The sequence below is a fragment of the Salvelinus namaycush genome, unplaced genomic scaffold, assembly GCF_016432855.1.
Source record: "Salvelinus namaycush isolate Seneca unplaced genomic scaffold, SaNama_1.0 Scaffold156, whole genome shotgun sequence".
Classification (NCBI taxonomy): domain Eukaryota; kingdom Metazoa; phylum Chordata; class Actinopteri; order Salmoniformes; family Salmonidae; genus Salvelinus; species Salvelinus namaycush.
This window is the reverse complement of record NW_024058297.1, coordinates 45,992-59,798: the sequence shown is the minus strand read 5'-3', so window position 1 is coordinate 59,798 and position 13,807 is coordinate 45,992. Positions and strand designations below refer to the sequence as shown.

The following is a 13,807-nucleotide window of genomic DNA, read 5'->3' as shown; positions in this document are numbered from 1 at the left end:
CACACACCCACCATCCGGAGCTTGACTGATATTAGATTAACCCTCACACACCCACCATCCGGAGCTTGACTGATATTAGATTAACCCTCACACACCCACCATCCGGAGCTTGACTGATATTAGATTGGAGCCGGCTCCTTACATTGGATTTGATTAACCTGGGATGATGTGGTATAGAAGCCCCCTCTGCTTTAATGTGCCAGTCGTTTGTGTCAGTCGTTTGTGCCATCCGTGCCTATCAATGGCAGTAGACCGCTTGAGCGACTCCATTTTTATTCATGGCTTATCAGCTGTCGCGCACTTTGGATGCATGGAGGGTGATGGGCCTGCTCTGAAGGGGGTTGGGGATCGATGGAAAAGGCAGCGTGTCAGCCCCCTATAGAGCTGACTGCTGAGGTGATGGAGGGATAAGAGAGAGAAAGAAAAAGAGGGGGAATGTTAATGGAGAACGATGGTGTGTCGTTGGGGGGGGGGGGCATGAGCCACTTCCTTTCAGGTTGGTTTCAGAAGCGGCAGGCAGCAGAGAGTGAAAGCACCAACTGCCTCACCTTTGCTGTAACATACATCGCAAAAAGCCTTAAAGGGGCAATCTGTATTTTTATGTATCCATTTTTGGACTTCGAAATGAAGGAGAAAATCCTATTGATTCTTGAAGAATATAACTTCTAAATGTAACGTCTAAACCCAACATATAAGCTTGTTTTATTCCCAGTGTTTGTAAACACTGCAAATGTAAACAAACACTGTAAGCCTCAAAACATGCGTAAAAATATAATTGTGATGTCTTTGATCAGTCCTTGCATCCATAGCTCTGTCTGTGAATTTGAGAGTGGTTACATTTCTCCAGGCCTATCCCTCAGCTTTTTACCAAAACAGAGGCAGGGGGTCTGCCTTGTTGTTTTGACGGCAGATTGTCTCTTTAAACCAGAAACACCTCCCCTTAAGAGCCAAATACATCAAGACCAAACAAATAAATGGTCTTGGTCAAGTTTCTTCTCCCCCTAAAACCTCTCTGTTTCCCTGAGCTGTTTTCAGTTTCAGAGCGAGAGGAGGCCTCGTCGGACCTGTTAACATGTGGAGTTCAAAGCCCAGGCCCGACTACAGTGATTAAAGCACCATCATGCTGTAAAGCATCTCAGTTATGTGACGTTCTAGCCTAAATCATCGGCTTGCTCATTACACTCATTAGACAAGGGCCCACAGGAATTTATGGCCCATCACCACCACAGCCGGGTGTGCTGTGTTCAACCTTCTGTTCTGACAGTGTTCAAACTCAATGGAACAGGTTTGTAAAGTAAAAAAGCTTACATGGGTCCCTGCCAGCTTTTGAAGCACTCTTAGCATAGCACTGAGTTAGTGGCGGCATGGCTTCTCTGAGGGTAAAATGAGAATGGAGAATCTGTGTTCTTCTGAGCCGTGGTGAAGCACCAACACAAGGTATTTTGTGTTCTTCTGAGCCGTGGTGAAGCACCAACGTAAGGTATTCTGTGTTGTTCTGAGCCGTGGTGAAGCACCAACACAAGGTATTCTGTGTTGTTCTGAGCCGTGGTGAAGCACCAACACAAGGTATTCTGTGTTGTTCTGAGCCGTGGTGAAGCACCAACACAAGGTATTCTGTGTTGTTCTGAGCCGTGGTGAAGCACCAACGCAAGGTATTCTGTGTTGTTCTGAGCCGTGGTGAAGCACCAACGCAAGGTATTCTGTGTTGTTCTGAACCGTGGTGAAGCACCAACACAAGGTATTCTGTGTTGTTCTGAACCGTGGTGAAGCACCAACACAAGGTATTCTGTGTTGTTCTGAGCCGTGGTGAAGCACCAACGTAAGGTATTCTGTGTTGTTCTGAGCCGTGGTGAAGCACCAACACAAGGTATTCTGTGTTGTTCTGAGCCGTGGTGAAGCACCAACACAAGGTATTCTGTGTTGTTCTGAGCCGTGGTGAAGCACCAACACAAGGTATTCTGTGTTGTTCTGAACCGTGGTGAAGCACCAACACAAGGTATTCTGTGTTGTTCTGAAGCGTGGTGAAGCACCAACACAAGGTATTCTGTGTTGTTCTGAGCCGTGGTGAAGCACCAACACAAGGTATTCTGTGTTGTTCTGAGCTGTGGTGAAGCACCAACACAAGGTATTGTGTGTTGTTCTGAACCGTGGTGAAGCACCAACGTAAGGTATTCTGTGTTGTTCTGAGCCGTGGTGAAGCACCAACGTAAGGTATTCTGTGTTGTTCTGAGCCGTGGTGAAGCACCAACACAAGGTATTCTGTGTTGTTCTGAGCCGTGGTGAAGGACCAACACAAGGTATTCTGTGTTGTTCTGAGCCGTGGTGAAGGACCAACGTAAGGTATTCTGTGTTGTTCTGAGCCGTGGTGAAGCACCAACGTAAGGTATTCTGTGTTGTTCTGAGCCGTGGTGAAGCACCAACACAAGGTATTCTGTGCTGTTCTGAGCCGTGGTGAAGCACCAACGTAAGGTATTCTGTGTTGTTCTGAGCCGTGGTGAAGCACCAACACAAGGTATTCTGTGTTGTTCTGAGCCGTGGTGAAGCACCAACACAAGGTATTCTGTGTTGTTCTGAGCCGTGGTGAAGCACCAACGTAAGGTATTCTGTGTTGTTCTGGGCCGTGGTGAAGCACCAACACAAGGTATTCTGTGTTGTTCTGAGCCGTGGTGAAGCACCAACACAAGGTATTCTGTGTTGTTCTGGGCCGTGGTGAAGCACCAACACAAGGTATTCTGTGTTGTTCTGGGCCGTGGTGAAGCACCAACACAAGGTATTCTGTGTTGTTCTGAGCCGTGGTGAAGCACCAACACAAGGTATTCTGTGTTGTTCTGAACCGTGGTGAAGCACCAACACAAGGTATTCTGTGTTGTTCTGAGCCGTGGTGAAGCACCAACGTAAGGTATTCTGTGCTGTTCTGAACCGTGGTGAAGCACCAACACAAGGTATTCTGTGCTGTTCTGAACCGTGGTGAAGCACCAACACAAGGTATTCTGTGTTGTTCTGAGCCGTGGTGAAGCACCAACGTAAGGTATTCTGTGTTGTTCTGAACCGTGGTGAAGCACCAACACAAGGTATTCTGTGTTGTTCTGAGCCGTGGTGAAGCACCAACGTAAGGTATTCTGTGTTGTTCTGAACCGTGGTGAAGCACCAACACAAGGTATTCTGTGTTGTTCTGAGCCGTGGTGAAGCACCAACGTAAGGTATTCTGTGTTGTTCTGAAACAGATTGCTTTTGGAGAAGATCAATTGTAATTGAGGCGTAGGCCCATTTGTATTTGACAGTTGTGTCTGAGGGATAACACTTTCCAAATGTGGCGGTTACTTGAAACCGTTGGAGAGACCCAATGTGCCTCAAAACACATTTTTGGGACTTGGGAGCGATGCGAGCAAATTAAACTGCAAACATTTATTCAGCATCAGAGCCTCATTTTGATCTGTGCAGTGTGTGAATTAAACATGGTTTGATTTACGATGATTATAACTCCAACAACAATAAACTTGAACAAGATGATCTCAGTATTATGTCAATTGCGCTTGCCTAAAATCAGCAGTCATTTTCCAATGGTGTATGCTTGTGTTCTTGTCAGTTCCCGAAAGTGCAAATTTGGGGAAATGTGCCTCATCAAAATGTTCCATTTGCAAATTGCTTTTAATGACTTATGTGGATCTGTAAAATGTCAATTTACATCGGAGCAAGAAATGATCCGAGTTCCTCGAGAAGCCGTTAAAATATATCACAAAGCCAAACCACCCACCAAAATGGCAGTTTATTTAGCCAAAAAGCAGTGGAACATTAAGGCTGCACTCATCAACAACACTTTAAATGACCATTCAGCTTTGTTTACGTCATTTAAATCTAAAGACCGACAGAAGATAATCAGTGGTAGCTCTGATCTAATACCTCTCTGGTGAGAACGTCAGAATGTCAGTTGCAGAACATTGCCTCAGATTTGATCAGTTACATTTTTGTCTCTTTAAAACAATCTGTCAGGACCCGGTGCGAGAAACAGTCACTAATAATCGTCAGAACCCAGAAGATGAGGCAGACACAGCAGTACTAGAGATGGTGGTTTAATTAAAGAACAAAATCTTCAGGCAAAGAAACTAAATCCACAATGTCCAAAAATAAAGCCAAGAGGCACAAAGTGGAAATCCTCCAAAATACAAAAGAAACTCCACAAAGTGGTAAAAAACAGCAGGGAAAAACAAACCTCAAAAGACTACTCAAATAATACACAAGAACTAAACCAGAGAACCTCTGGAAAATCCAACAAGAGAAATATCTATATAAAACAAGGCTTGGGCTGGGGCTGGGTGCTAACTTACAAACACTGAGCAAGGAACTGAGGAACACACAGGGTTTAAATACTAACAAGGGAATGACCTACAGGTGCAAACAATAATTAGAGCAAGAAAAACAAAAGGTACAAAAAAGGTGCAATGGGGACATCTAGTGACCAAAACCCGAACAGTCTTGGCCAAAACCTGACACAATCAGACAGGATACAGGTCTCTCACTCTCCCGGGCAGATCTACTGTCTGTTTTCCTATGGGTTGACTCCTCTGTCTTTGTGTGGCCCGTTCAACATGCCTCTCGACTCTCTGTCCTCCCCCTCTCCCTGCCTGGCCAACAGATGCACGGAGCTGCGTGATGGCATCCGTGGATATTTGACTTGACATTGTAAATATTTTTTAAGTAGCCATTTAAAACAGAATTATTGAAACATTAGTCCAAGGAGGCTGAGGTGATAGCATGCGTGTCTCGTTATTTACATTTCATCTGTGTTTTTATGACACTAATTTCCACAGATGTTTTGTGCTCATCTGAATTTGTCGGGTAGCCTCTGTTCCCCCCCCCCCCCCCCCCCCCACAACCGCCCTCAACGGAACAACAGGAATGTGTCTCTGATACTTCGCTAACTAGACTAGACTTAACTGGGAAATGATGACCATAATGTACGGTGCTCAGCACGTCACTCCGCTGAAATGAATGTCTGAAACACATTTTTACGAGAGACGGGTATAATCAAACTGTTAGGGTGTTGGGGGTGTCTGGCTAAGCATATGTGGAACATACCACATGTGAACAGCCCGACATCTGTGCCTCTTTTATCCCTTCCAGTTCTGTTTGTGTTGTGTAGGCAGATGAACAGGCTGTGATCCCCATGTTCTGGTCCCGACACTGTTGATACAGGCAGAGTAAACAGCCATCCATCCTCCTGGCCCTCCCTGTTGCAGGCTACCACTGGCTGGTGCAGGGCTGGAGGCTGGAGGAGTCAGACGAGACCCATCCGTCTGTACGACTGGCTGTAAATCCACCTCCTTTCACCCTGAGACGGGTCAGGGCCAGTTTGGGGCTGGACACCATCCGTGCAATGTTGATACGCTACAGAATGTGCCCTTGTAACTGAAATGTAATCACAACCAAGATGTGTGTGGATCTGACAGGGCTGGCAGGCGAGAGAGAGGGCGTCGTCAGAGACACCCGGCGGTCCTCCTCTATTGGCTTATTAAGGTCTGATGTCTTCCCAGACGTGCATTTACATTACAGTCATTTAGTCAACAGTCTAGGTCAGACTCCAGACCAGACTACTGAGATGTTGTCCATGTTCCTTTGGGGGGAGTTTCCCCTCAGGGCTGGTTAGGGTTGAGACTGAAGCAGCACGGAGAAGGAATCCATTAAACTCCACTGCTGCTGGACGCCGCCTGTCTGCCCAGCCTAGCCAGCTAGCCCAGCCCGCCCTCACAACAGCCCCAGTACAATACGGCCCAGTGGAGCTCTCTGCCCTGTGGTGACCTTTTCATGAAAGCCCTCTGTGCTGAGGGCTGAGACTACCCGCCATGCAAACGGTGGCAGGCGTTAGCCACTCTCAAGGAATGCACAGTGGTTCATATATAAAAGGGTCAGTGCCTCGAACTCAGTAGAACTTTGTCACTCTGAGGGAGGTTGAGTATCACTGTTGACTCTACTGCTGCCTGTCAGCTGTGTATTGTGTCGTAATTGGCCTCAAGTGGGCCACATCTCCTGTACTGTATACATACAGCATATCGACCAGGGCTGGGGCGGTGGGCTGTGTAGGTGGGCCACATCTCCTGTACTGTATACATACTGCATATCGACCAGGGCTGGGGCGGTGGGCTGTGTAGGTGGGCCACATCTCCTGTACTGTATACATACTGCATATCGACCAGGGCTGGGGCGGTGGGCTGTGTAGGTGGGCCACATCTCCTGTACTGTATACATACTGCATATCGACCAGGGCTGGGGCGGTGGGCTGTGTAGGTGGGCCACATCTCCTGTACTGTATACATACTGCATATCGACCAGGGCTGGGGCGGTGGGCTGTGTAGGTGGGACACATCTCCTGTACTGTATACATACTGCATATCGACCAGGGCTGGGGCGGTGGGCTGTGTAGGTGGGCCACATCTCCTGTACTGTATACATACTGCATATCGACCAGGGCTGGGGCGGTGGGCTGTGTAGGTGGGACACATCTCCTGTACTGTATACATACTGCATATCGACCAGGGCTGGGGCGGTGGGCTGTGTAGGTGGGCCACATCTCCTGTACTGTATACATACTGCATATCGACCAGGGCTGGGGCGGTGGGCTGTGTAGGTGGGACACATCTCCTGTACTGTATACATACTGCATATCGACCAGGGCTGGGGCGGTGGGCTGTGTAGGTGGGACACATCTCCTGTACTGTATACATACTGCATATCGACCAGGGCTGGGGCTGTGTAGGTGGGCCACATCTCCTGTACTGTATACATACTGCATATCGACCAGGGCTGGGGCGGTGGGCTGTGTAGGTGGGACACATCTCCTGTACTGTATACATACAGCATATCGACCAGGGCTGGGGCGGTGGGCTGTGTAGGTGGGCCACATCTCCTGTACTGTATACATACTGCATATCGACCAGGGCTGGGGCTGTGGGCTGTGTAGGTGGGCCACATCTCCTGTACTGTATACATACTGCATATCGACCAGGGCTGGGGCGGTGGGCTGTGTAGGTGGGCCACATCTCTTGTACTGTATACATACTGCATATCGACCAGGGCTGGGGCGGTGGGCTGTGTAGGTGGGACACATCTCCTGTACTGTATACATACTGCATATCGACCAGGGCTGGGGCGGTGGGCTGTGTAGGTGGGACACATCTCCTGTACTGTATACATACATACAGCATATCGACCAGGGCTGGGGCGGTGGGCTGTGTAGGTGGGCCACATCTCCTGTACTGTATACATACTGCATATCGACCAGGGCTGGGGCGGTGGGCTGTGTAGGTGGGCCACATCTCCTGTACTGTATACATACTGCATATCGACCAGGGCTGGGGCGGTGGGCTGTGTAGGTGGGCCACATCTCCTGTACTGTATACATACTGCATATCGACCAGGGCTGGGGCGGTGGGCTGTGTAGGTGGGCCACATCTCCTGTACTGTATACATACTGCATATCGACCAGGGCTGGGGCGGTGGGCTGTGTAGGTGGGCCACATCTCCTGTACTGTATACATACTGCATATCGACCAGGGCTGGGGCGGTGGGCTGTGTAGGTGGGCCACATCTCCTGTACTGTATACATACTGCATATCGACCAGGGCTGGGGCGGTGGGCTGTGTAGGTGGGACACATCTCCTGTACTGTATACATACTGCATATCGACCAGGGCTGGGGCGGCGGGCTGTGTAGGTGGGACACATCTCCTGTACTGTATACATACAGCATATCGACCAGGGCTGGGGCGGCGGGCTGTGTAGGTGGGCCACATCTCCTGTACTGTATACATACTGCATATCGACCAGGGCTGGGGCGGTGGGCTGTGTAGGTGGGCCACATCTCCTGTACTGTATACATACTGCATATCGACCAGGGCTGGGGCGGTGGGCTGTGTAGGTGGGACACATCTCCTGTACTGTATACATACAGCATATCGACCAGGGCTGGGGCGGTGGGCTGTGTAGGTGGGCCACATCTCCTGTACTGTATACATACTGCATATCGACCAGGGCTGGGGCGGTGGGCTGTGTAGGTGGGCCACATCTCCTGTACTGTATACATACTGCATATCGACCAGGGCTGGGGCGGTGGGCTGTGTAGGTGGGACACATCTCCTGTACTGTATACATACAGCATATCGACCAGGGCTGGGGCGGTGGGCTGTGTAGGTGGGCCACATCTCCTGTACTGTATACATACTGCATATCGACCAGGGCTGGGGCGGTGGGCTGTGTAGGTGGGCCACATCTCCTGTACTGTATACATACTGCATATCGACCAGGGCTGGGGCGGTGGGCTGTGTAGGTGGGACACATCTCCTGTACTGTATACATACTGCATATCGACCAGGGCTGGGGCGGTGGGCTGTGTAGGTGGGACACATCTCCTGTACTGTATACATACAGCATATCGACCAGGGCTGGGGCGGTGGGCTGTGTAGGTGGGCCACATCTCCTGTACTGTATACATACTGCATATCGACCAGGGCTGGGGCGGTGGGCTGTGTAGGTGGGACACATCTCCTGTACTGTATACATACAGCATATCGACCAGGGCTGGGGCGGTGGGCTGTGTAGGTGGGCCACATCTCCTGTACTGTATACATACTGCATATCGACCAGGGCTGGGGCGGTGGGCTGTGTAGGTGGGACACATCTCCTGTACTGTATACATACATACAGCATATCGACCAGGGCTGGGGCGGTGGGCTGTGTAGGTGGGCCACATCTCCTGTACTGTATACATACTGCATATCGACCAGGGCTGGGGCGGTGGGCTGTGTAGGTGGGACACATCTCCTGTACTGTATACATACTGCATATCGACCAGGGCTGGGGCGGTGGGCTGTGTAAGTGGGACACATCTCCTGTACTGTATACATACTGCATATCGACCAGGGCTGGGGCGGTGGGCTGTGTAGGTGGGCCACATCTCCTGTACTGTATACATACTGCATATCGACCAGGGCTGGGGCGGTGGGCTGTGTAGGTGGGCCACATCTCCTGTACTGTATACATACTGCATATCGACCAGGGCTGGGGCGGCGGGCTGTGTAGGTGGGCCACATCTCCTGTACTGTATACATACTGCATATCGACCAGGGCTGGGGCGGTGGGCTGTGTAGGTGGGACACATCTCCTGTACTGTATACATACTGCATATCGACCAGGGCTGGGGCGGCGGGCTGTGTAGGTGGGACACATCTCCTGTACTGTATACATACAGCATATCGACCAGGGCTGGGGCGGCGGGCTGTGTAGGTGGGCCACATCTCCTGTACTGTATACATACTGCATATCGACCAGGGCTGGGGCGGTGGGCTGTGTAGGTGGGCCACATCTCCTGTACTGTATACATACTGCATATCGACCAGGGCTGGGGCGGTGGGCTGTGTAGGTGGGACACATCTCCTGTACTGTATACATACAGCATATCGACCAGGGCTGGGGCGGTGGGCTGTGTAGGTGGGCCACATCTCCTGTACTGTATACATACTGCATATCGACCAGGGCTGGGGCGGTGGGCTGTGTAGGTGGGCCACATCTCCTGTACTGTATACATACTGCATATCGACCAGGGCTGGGGCGGTGGGCTGTGTAGGTGGGACACATCTCCTGTACTGTATACATACAGCATATCGACCAGGGCTGGGGCGGTGGGCTGTGTAGGTGGGCCACATCTCCTGTACTGTATACATACTGCATATCGACCAGGGCTGGGGCGGTGGGCTGTGTAGGTGGGCCACATCTCCTGTACTGTATACATACTGCATATCGACCAGGGCTGGGGCGGTGGGCTGTGTAGGTGGGACACATCTCCTGTACTGTATACATACTGCATATCGACCAGGGCTGGGGCGGTGGGCTGTGTAGGTGGGACACATCTCCTGTACTGTATACATACAGCATATCGACCAGGGCTGGGGCGGTGGGCTGTGTAGGTGGGCCACATCTCCTGTACTGTATACATACTGCATATCGACCAGGGCTGGGGCGGTGGGCTGTGTAGGTGGGACACATCTCCTGTACTGTATACATACAGCATATCGACCAGGGCTGGGGCGGTGGGCTGTGTAGGTGGGCCACATCTCCTGTACTGTATACATACTGCATATCGACCAGGGCTGGGGCGGTGGGCTGTGTAGGTGGGACACATCTCCTGTACTGTATACATACTGCATATCGACCAGGGCTGGGGCGGTGGGCTGTGTAGGTGGGACACATCTCCTTTACTGTATACATACAGCATATCGACCAGGGCTGGGGCGGTGGGCTGTGTAGGTGGGCCACATCTCCTGTACTGTATACATACTGCATATCGACCAGGGCTGGGGCGGTGGGCTGTGTAGGTGGGACACATCTCCTGTACTGTATACATACTGCATATCGACCAGGGCTGGGGCGGTGGGCTGTGTAGGTGGGACACATCTCCTGTACTGTATACATACAGCATATCGACCAGGGCTGGGGCGGTGGGCTGTGTAGGTGGGACACATCTCCTGTACTGTATACATACTGCATATCGACCAGGGCTGGGGCGGTGGGCTGTGTAGGTGGGACACATCTCCTGTACTGTATACATACAGCATATCGACCAGGGCTGGGGCGGTGGGCTGTGTAGGTGGGACACATCTCCTGTACTGTATACATACAGCATATCGACCAGGGCTGGGGCGGTGGGCTGTGTAGGTGGGCCACATCTCCTGTACTGTATACATACTGCATATCGACCAGGGCTGGGGCGGTGGGCTGTGTAGGTGGGCCACATCTCCTGTACTGTATACATACTGCATATCGACCAGGGCTGGGGCGGTGGGCTGTGTAGGTGGGACACATCTCCTGTACTGTATACATACATACTGCATATCGACCAGGGCTGGGGCTGTGGGCTGTGTAGGTGGGACACATCTCCTGTACTGTATACATACTGCATATCGACCAGGGCTGGGGCGGTGGGCTGTGTAGGTGGGCCACATCTCCTGTACTGTATACATACTGCATATCGACCAGGGCTGGGGCGGTGGGCTGTGTAGGTGGGCCACATCTCCTGTACTGTATACATACATACTGCATATCGACCAGGGCTGGGGCTGTGGGCTGTGTAGGTGGGACACATCTCCTGTACTGTATACATACTGCATATCGACCAGGGCTGGGGCGGTGGGCTGTGTAGGTGGGACACATCTCCTGTACTGTATACATACTGCATATCGACCAGGGCTGGGGCTGTGGGCTGTGTAGGTGGGACACATCTCCTGTACTGTATACATACTGCATATCGACCAGGGCTGGGGCGGTGGGCTGTGTAGGTGGGACACACTGTGGTCACTATGTCAGACGGCCCGGCTGACTCCTTGTGTCACGTTCGGGTCAAACGGGCTCTGCCATAATCAGACAATGGGTGCTTTATGGCCAATGGGTTGACCAGCCCCTAACTCCATCCCCCTGAGACATTCTGCACATTTAATGTGAAGTAGCCACTCCATGACAGTCCTCCACAACCACCATGCTTTCCTCCACTGACTGTTGTTCATCTCCTCATGTTCTTTCTGTCCTCAGACCGAGAATTTGGACGCCTGCCTCAGTTTCCTGGACGCCAGAGGAGTGAATGTACAAGGGCTCTCCTCAGAAGGTAAGACTGAATTCTTATTTTTTTATTAAGTTGAATGTATAATGATGATTGTTAACCCATGTGGCTTGAGACAAGGCTAGGATCTAGGACTGTGGTTGTACGGGTTCTTAAACTATGGGTCGGTACCCCAACTAGACTCTGAAAATATTTATATTTCTTCTTGATTTGGGTCATTGGGTCACGGAAGGACGGTGAATTTCTCATTTGGGTCTCGAGCTGAAAAAGTTTAAGAAATCCTGATCTAGAAGACGTATTTATCACAGGATGGAAGGAAGTTAATGTGTCGTTGAGAGTTATAGCAGGATCGGTCAACCTAACTACGCATAGTTTTTGAATGGCCCATTTGAGGTTACTCTCCTCCTACAAGCTGCTATTAAACAGATATACAGCCCTGCTCGTATGGGTGTTAACATGTCTGAAGTAGCCCCACAGTAACTAGCTAACTGTTATTTAAGACCCGTGTTTGTTGTCCTGGACCCCCGTCAGTTAACTCCCCTCTAAAGTTTGGGGAGGTGACGATGCCCTTGACCTATCGGAACAGCCGAAATAGCTGGCCCAATACTCTGACCAGCTACTCTAAATTCTGTCCCCCTAAAAACAGCAAAGTGACTTTGCCAGTCTGGAATTGAAGAAGGTACCTAAATATCCAGGCTATTGGGTTACTCAGCTCTGCAGCCCTGTTCTTGGTCACTTTACGTCACTTTTTTATGGCCGTGGGTCTCTGTCCCCCTGGGCCATGTTATGAGGAGTGGGCCAGGCGTGGGTCTCTGTGCCTCTGGGCCATGTGTATGAGGAGTGGACCAGGTGTGGGTCTCTGTCCCTCTGGGCCATGTGTATGAGGAGTGGGCCAGGCATGGGTCTCTGTTCCCCTGGGCCATGTTATGAGGAGTGGGCCAGGCGTGGGTCTCTGTACCCCTGGGCCATTTGTATGAGAAGTGGGCCAGGCGTGGGTCTCTGTCCCCCTGGGCCATGTTATGAGGAGTGGGCCAGGCGTGGTTCTCTGTCCCTCTGGGCCATGTGTGTATGGAGTGGGCCAGGCAGGGGTCTCTGTCCACCTGGATCATGTGTATAAGGAGTGGGCCAGAAGAGGGTCTCTGTCCCCCTGGACCATGTGTATGAGGAGTGGGCCAGTCATTCCATATACCCCTAAGCTAGTGAGGACTATGCTTCATTGAATTAGCTGTGGGTTCTGCAGACTTTTGAGGCCTCCATACGCTTGTGCTTAGTTTTTACGAGGCGTGGAATTTGAAAAGAAACGGGATGTTTGATGTACTTGGATGGTATAGGTTTTTTCCAAGAAAACAATCTAATAATCTTCTAGGAAAAAAACTCCAGAAAGGCGTCTTGTGGGCGACCTCAGCCTCAGATGTGCCAGATTTAATGATCTTGTTTGTCGCATGCGTCAAAGTCCCAGAAACACCCCTGATATAACTTCATAGCAAGCAAACAAAGACTTAATACATAGCATAATAAACCTGGACTTCCTCATTTTCTGTTCAATGCTAGAAAACAGCCAAACGGTACAACAACCATTCAATGTCCAGCACTCTTTTGTTCTGCCAGGGTATTCAACACCCGCTTTTCAGTTCCACCAGTTAACCCGCAGATAGGTTCATCCGTGCCTGCTGAGATATATTCAAGGGTCACTCGCTCTAGTCTAAACCAAACCTTTTAAAAGCAGGTGTGAACCTCTAAAAGTGTCCTTCCTGCAGTTCATAGCCAAGTACAGCGAGGGGTCATCCGTGGCAGGTCGTTAAGTGGTGGCAGGGTCTGCACAGTGAGGGAGAACCAGCTGGACGGCAGGGCCCTGCTCTCACTGTGACGACTGTGACACAAGCCCAAACTTACTCCTTGATCTCTGTGGGCACAGATGCCTGTTCGAATAGGTCTGTTTTTGCTAGCCTGGTTAGCACTTAAACGCCTCTCCTTGCCGGGTCAGTGAGGACACGCATACTCACTCTCCTGATCCACAACATGGTGATCACGCCTACTGTGTCCACCACTCTGTAAAACCAGCAGTCCATATCTTCTGCCTTCATCAGATAACTAGCAGGAAGAAGCACAGGTCAGGACCAGTTCTGGATGTAACTCAGGTTCAATTTGTCAGCTGGTTGGGGAACAGAGTCGCTGAAAGGGGAAGAGAATGTATAATACGAGGTTT

At 50.8% G+C, this 13,807-nt stretch overlaps 1 protein-coding gene across 1 annotated transcript in view; it reads left to right on the top strand.

Moving 5' to 3' along the window:
* The window catches only part of LOC120037097 (neuron navigator 3-like), a gene marked incomplete at its 3' end in the record, with an annotated part of 135,074 nt that overhangs the window by 82,499 nt on the left and 38,768 nt on the right, over window positions 1-13,807 (top strand). Inside the window, exon 4 of the mRNA XM_038983274.1 lies at window positions 11,574-11,646. Coding sequence (XP_038839202.1) covers window positions 11,574-11,646 — 73 coding nt within the window. The remainder of the gene's footprint in view (window positions 1-11,573; window positions 11,647-13,807) is intronic.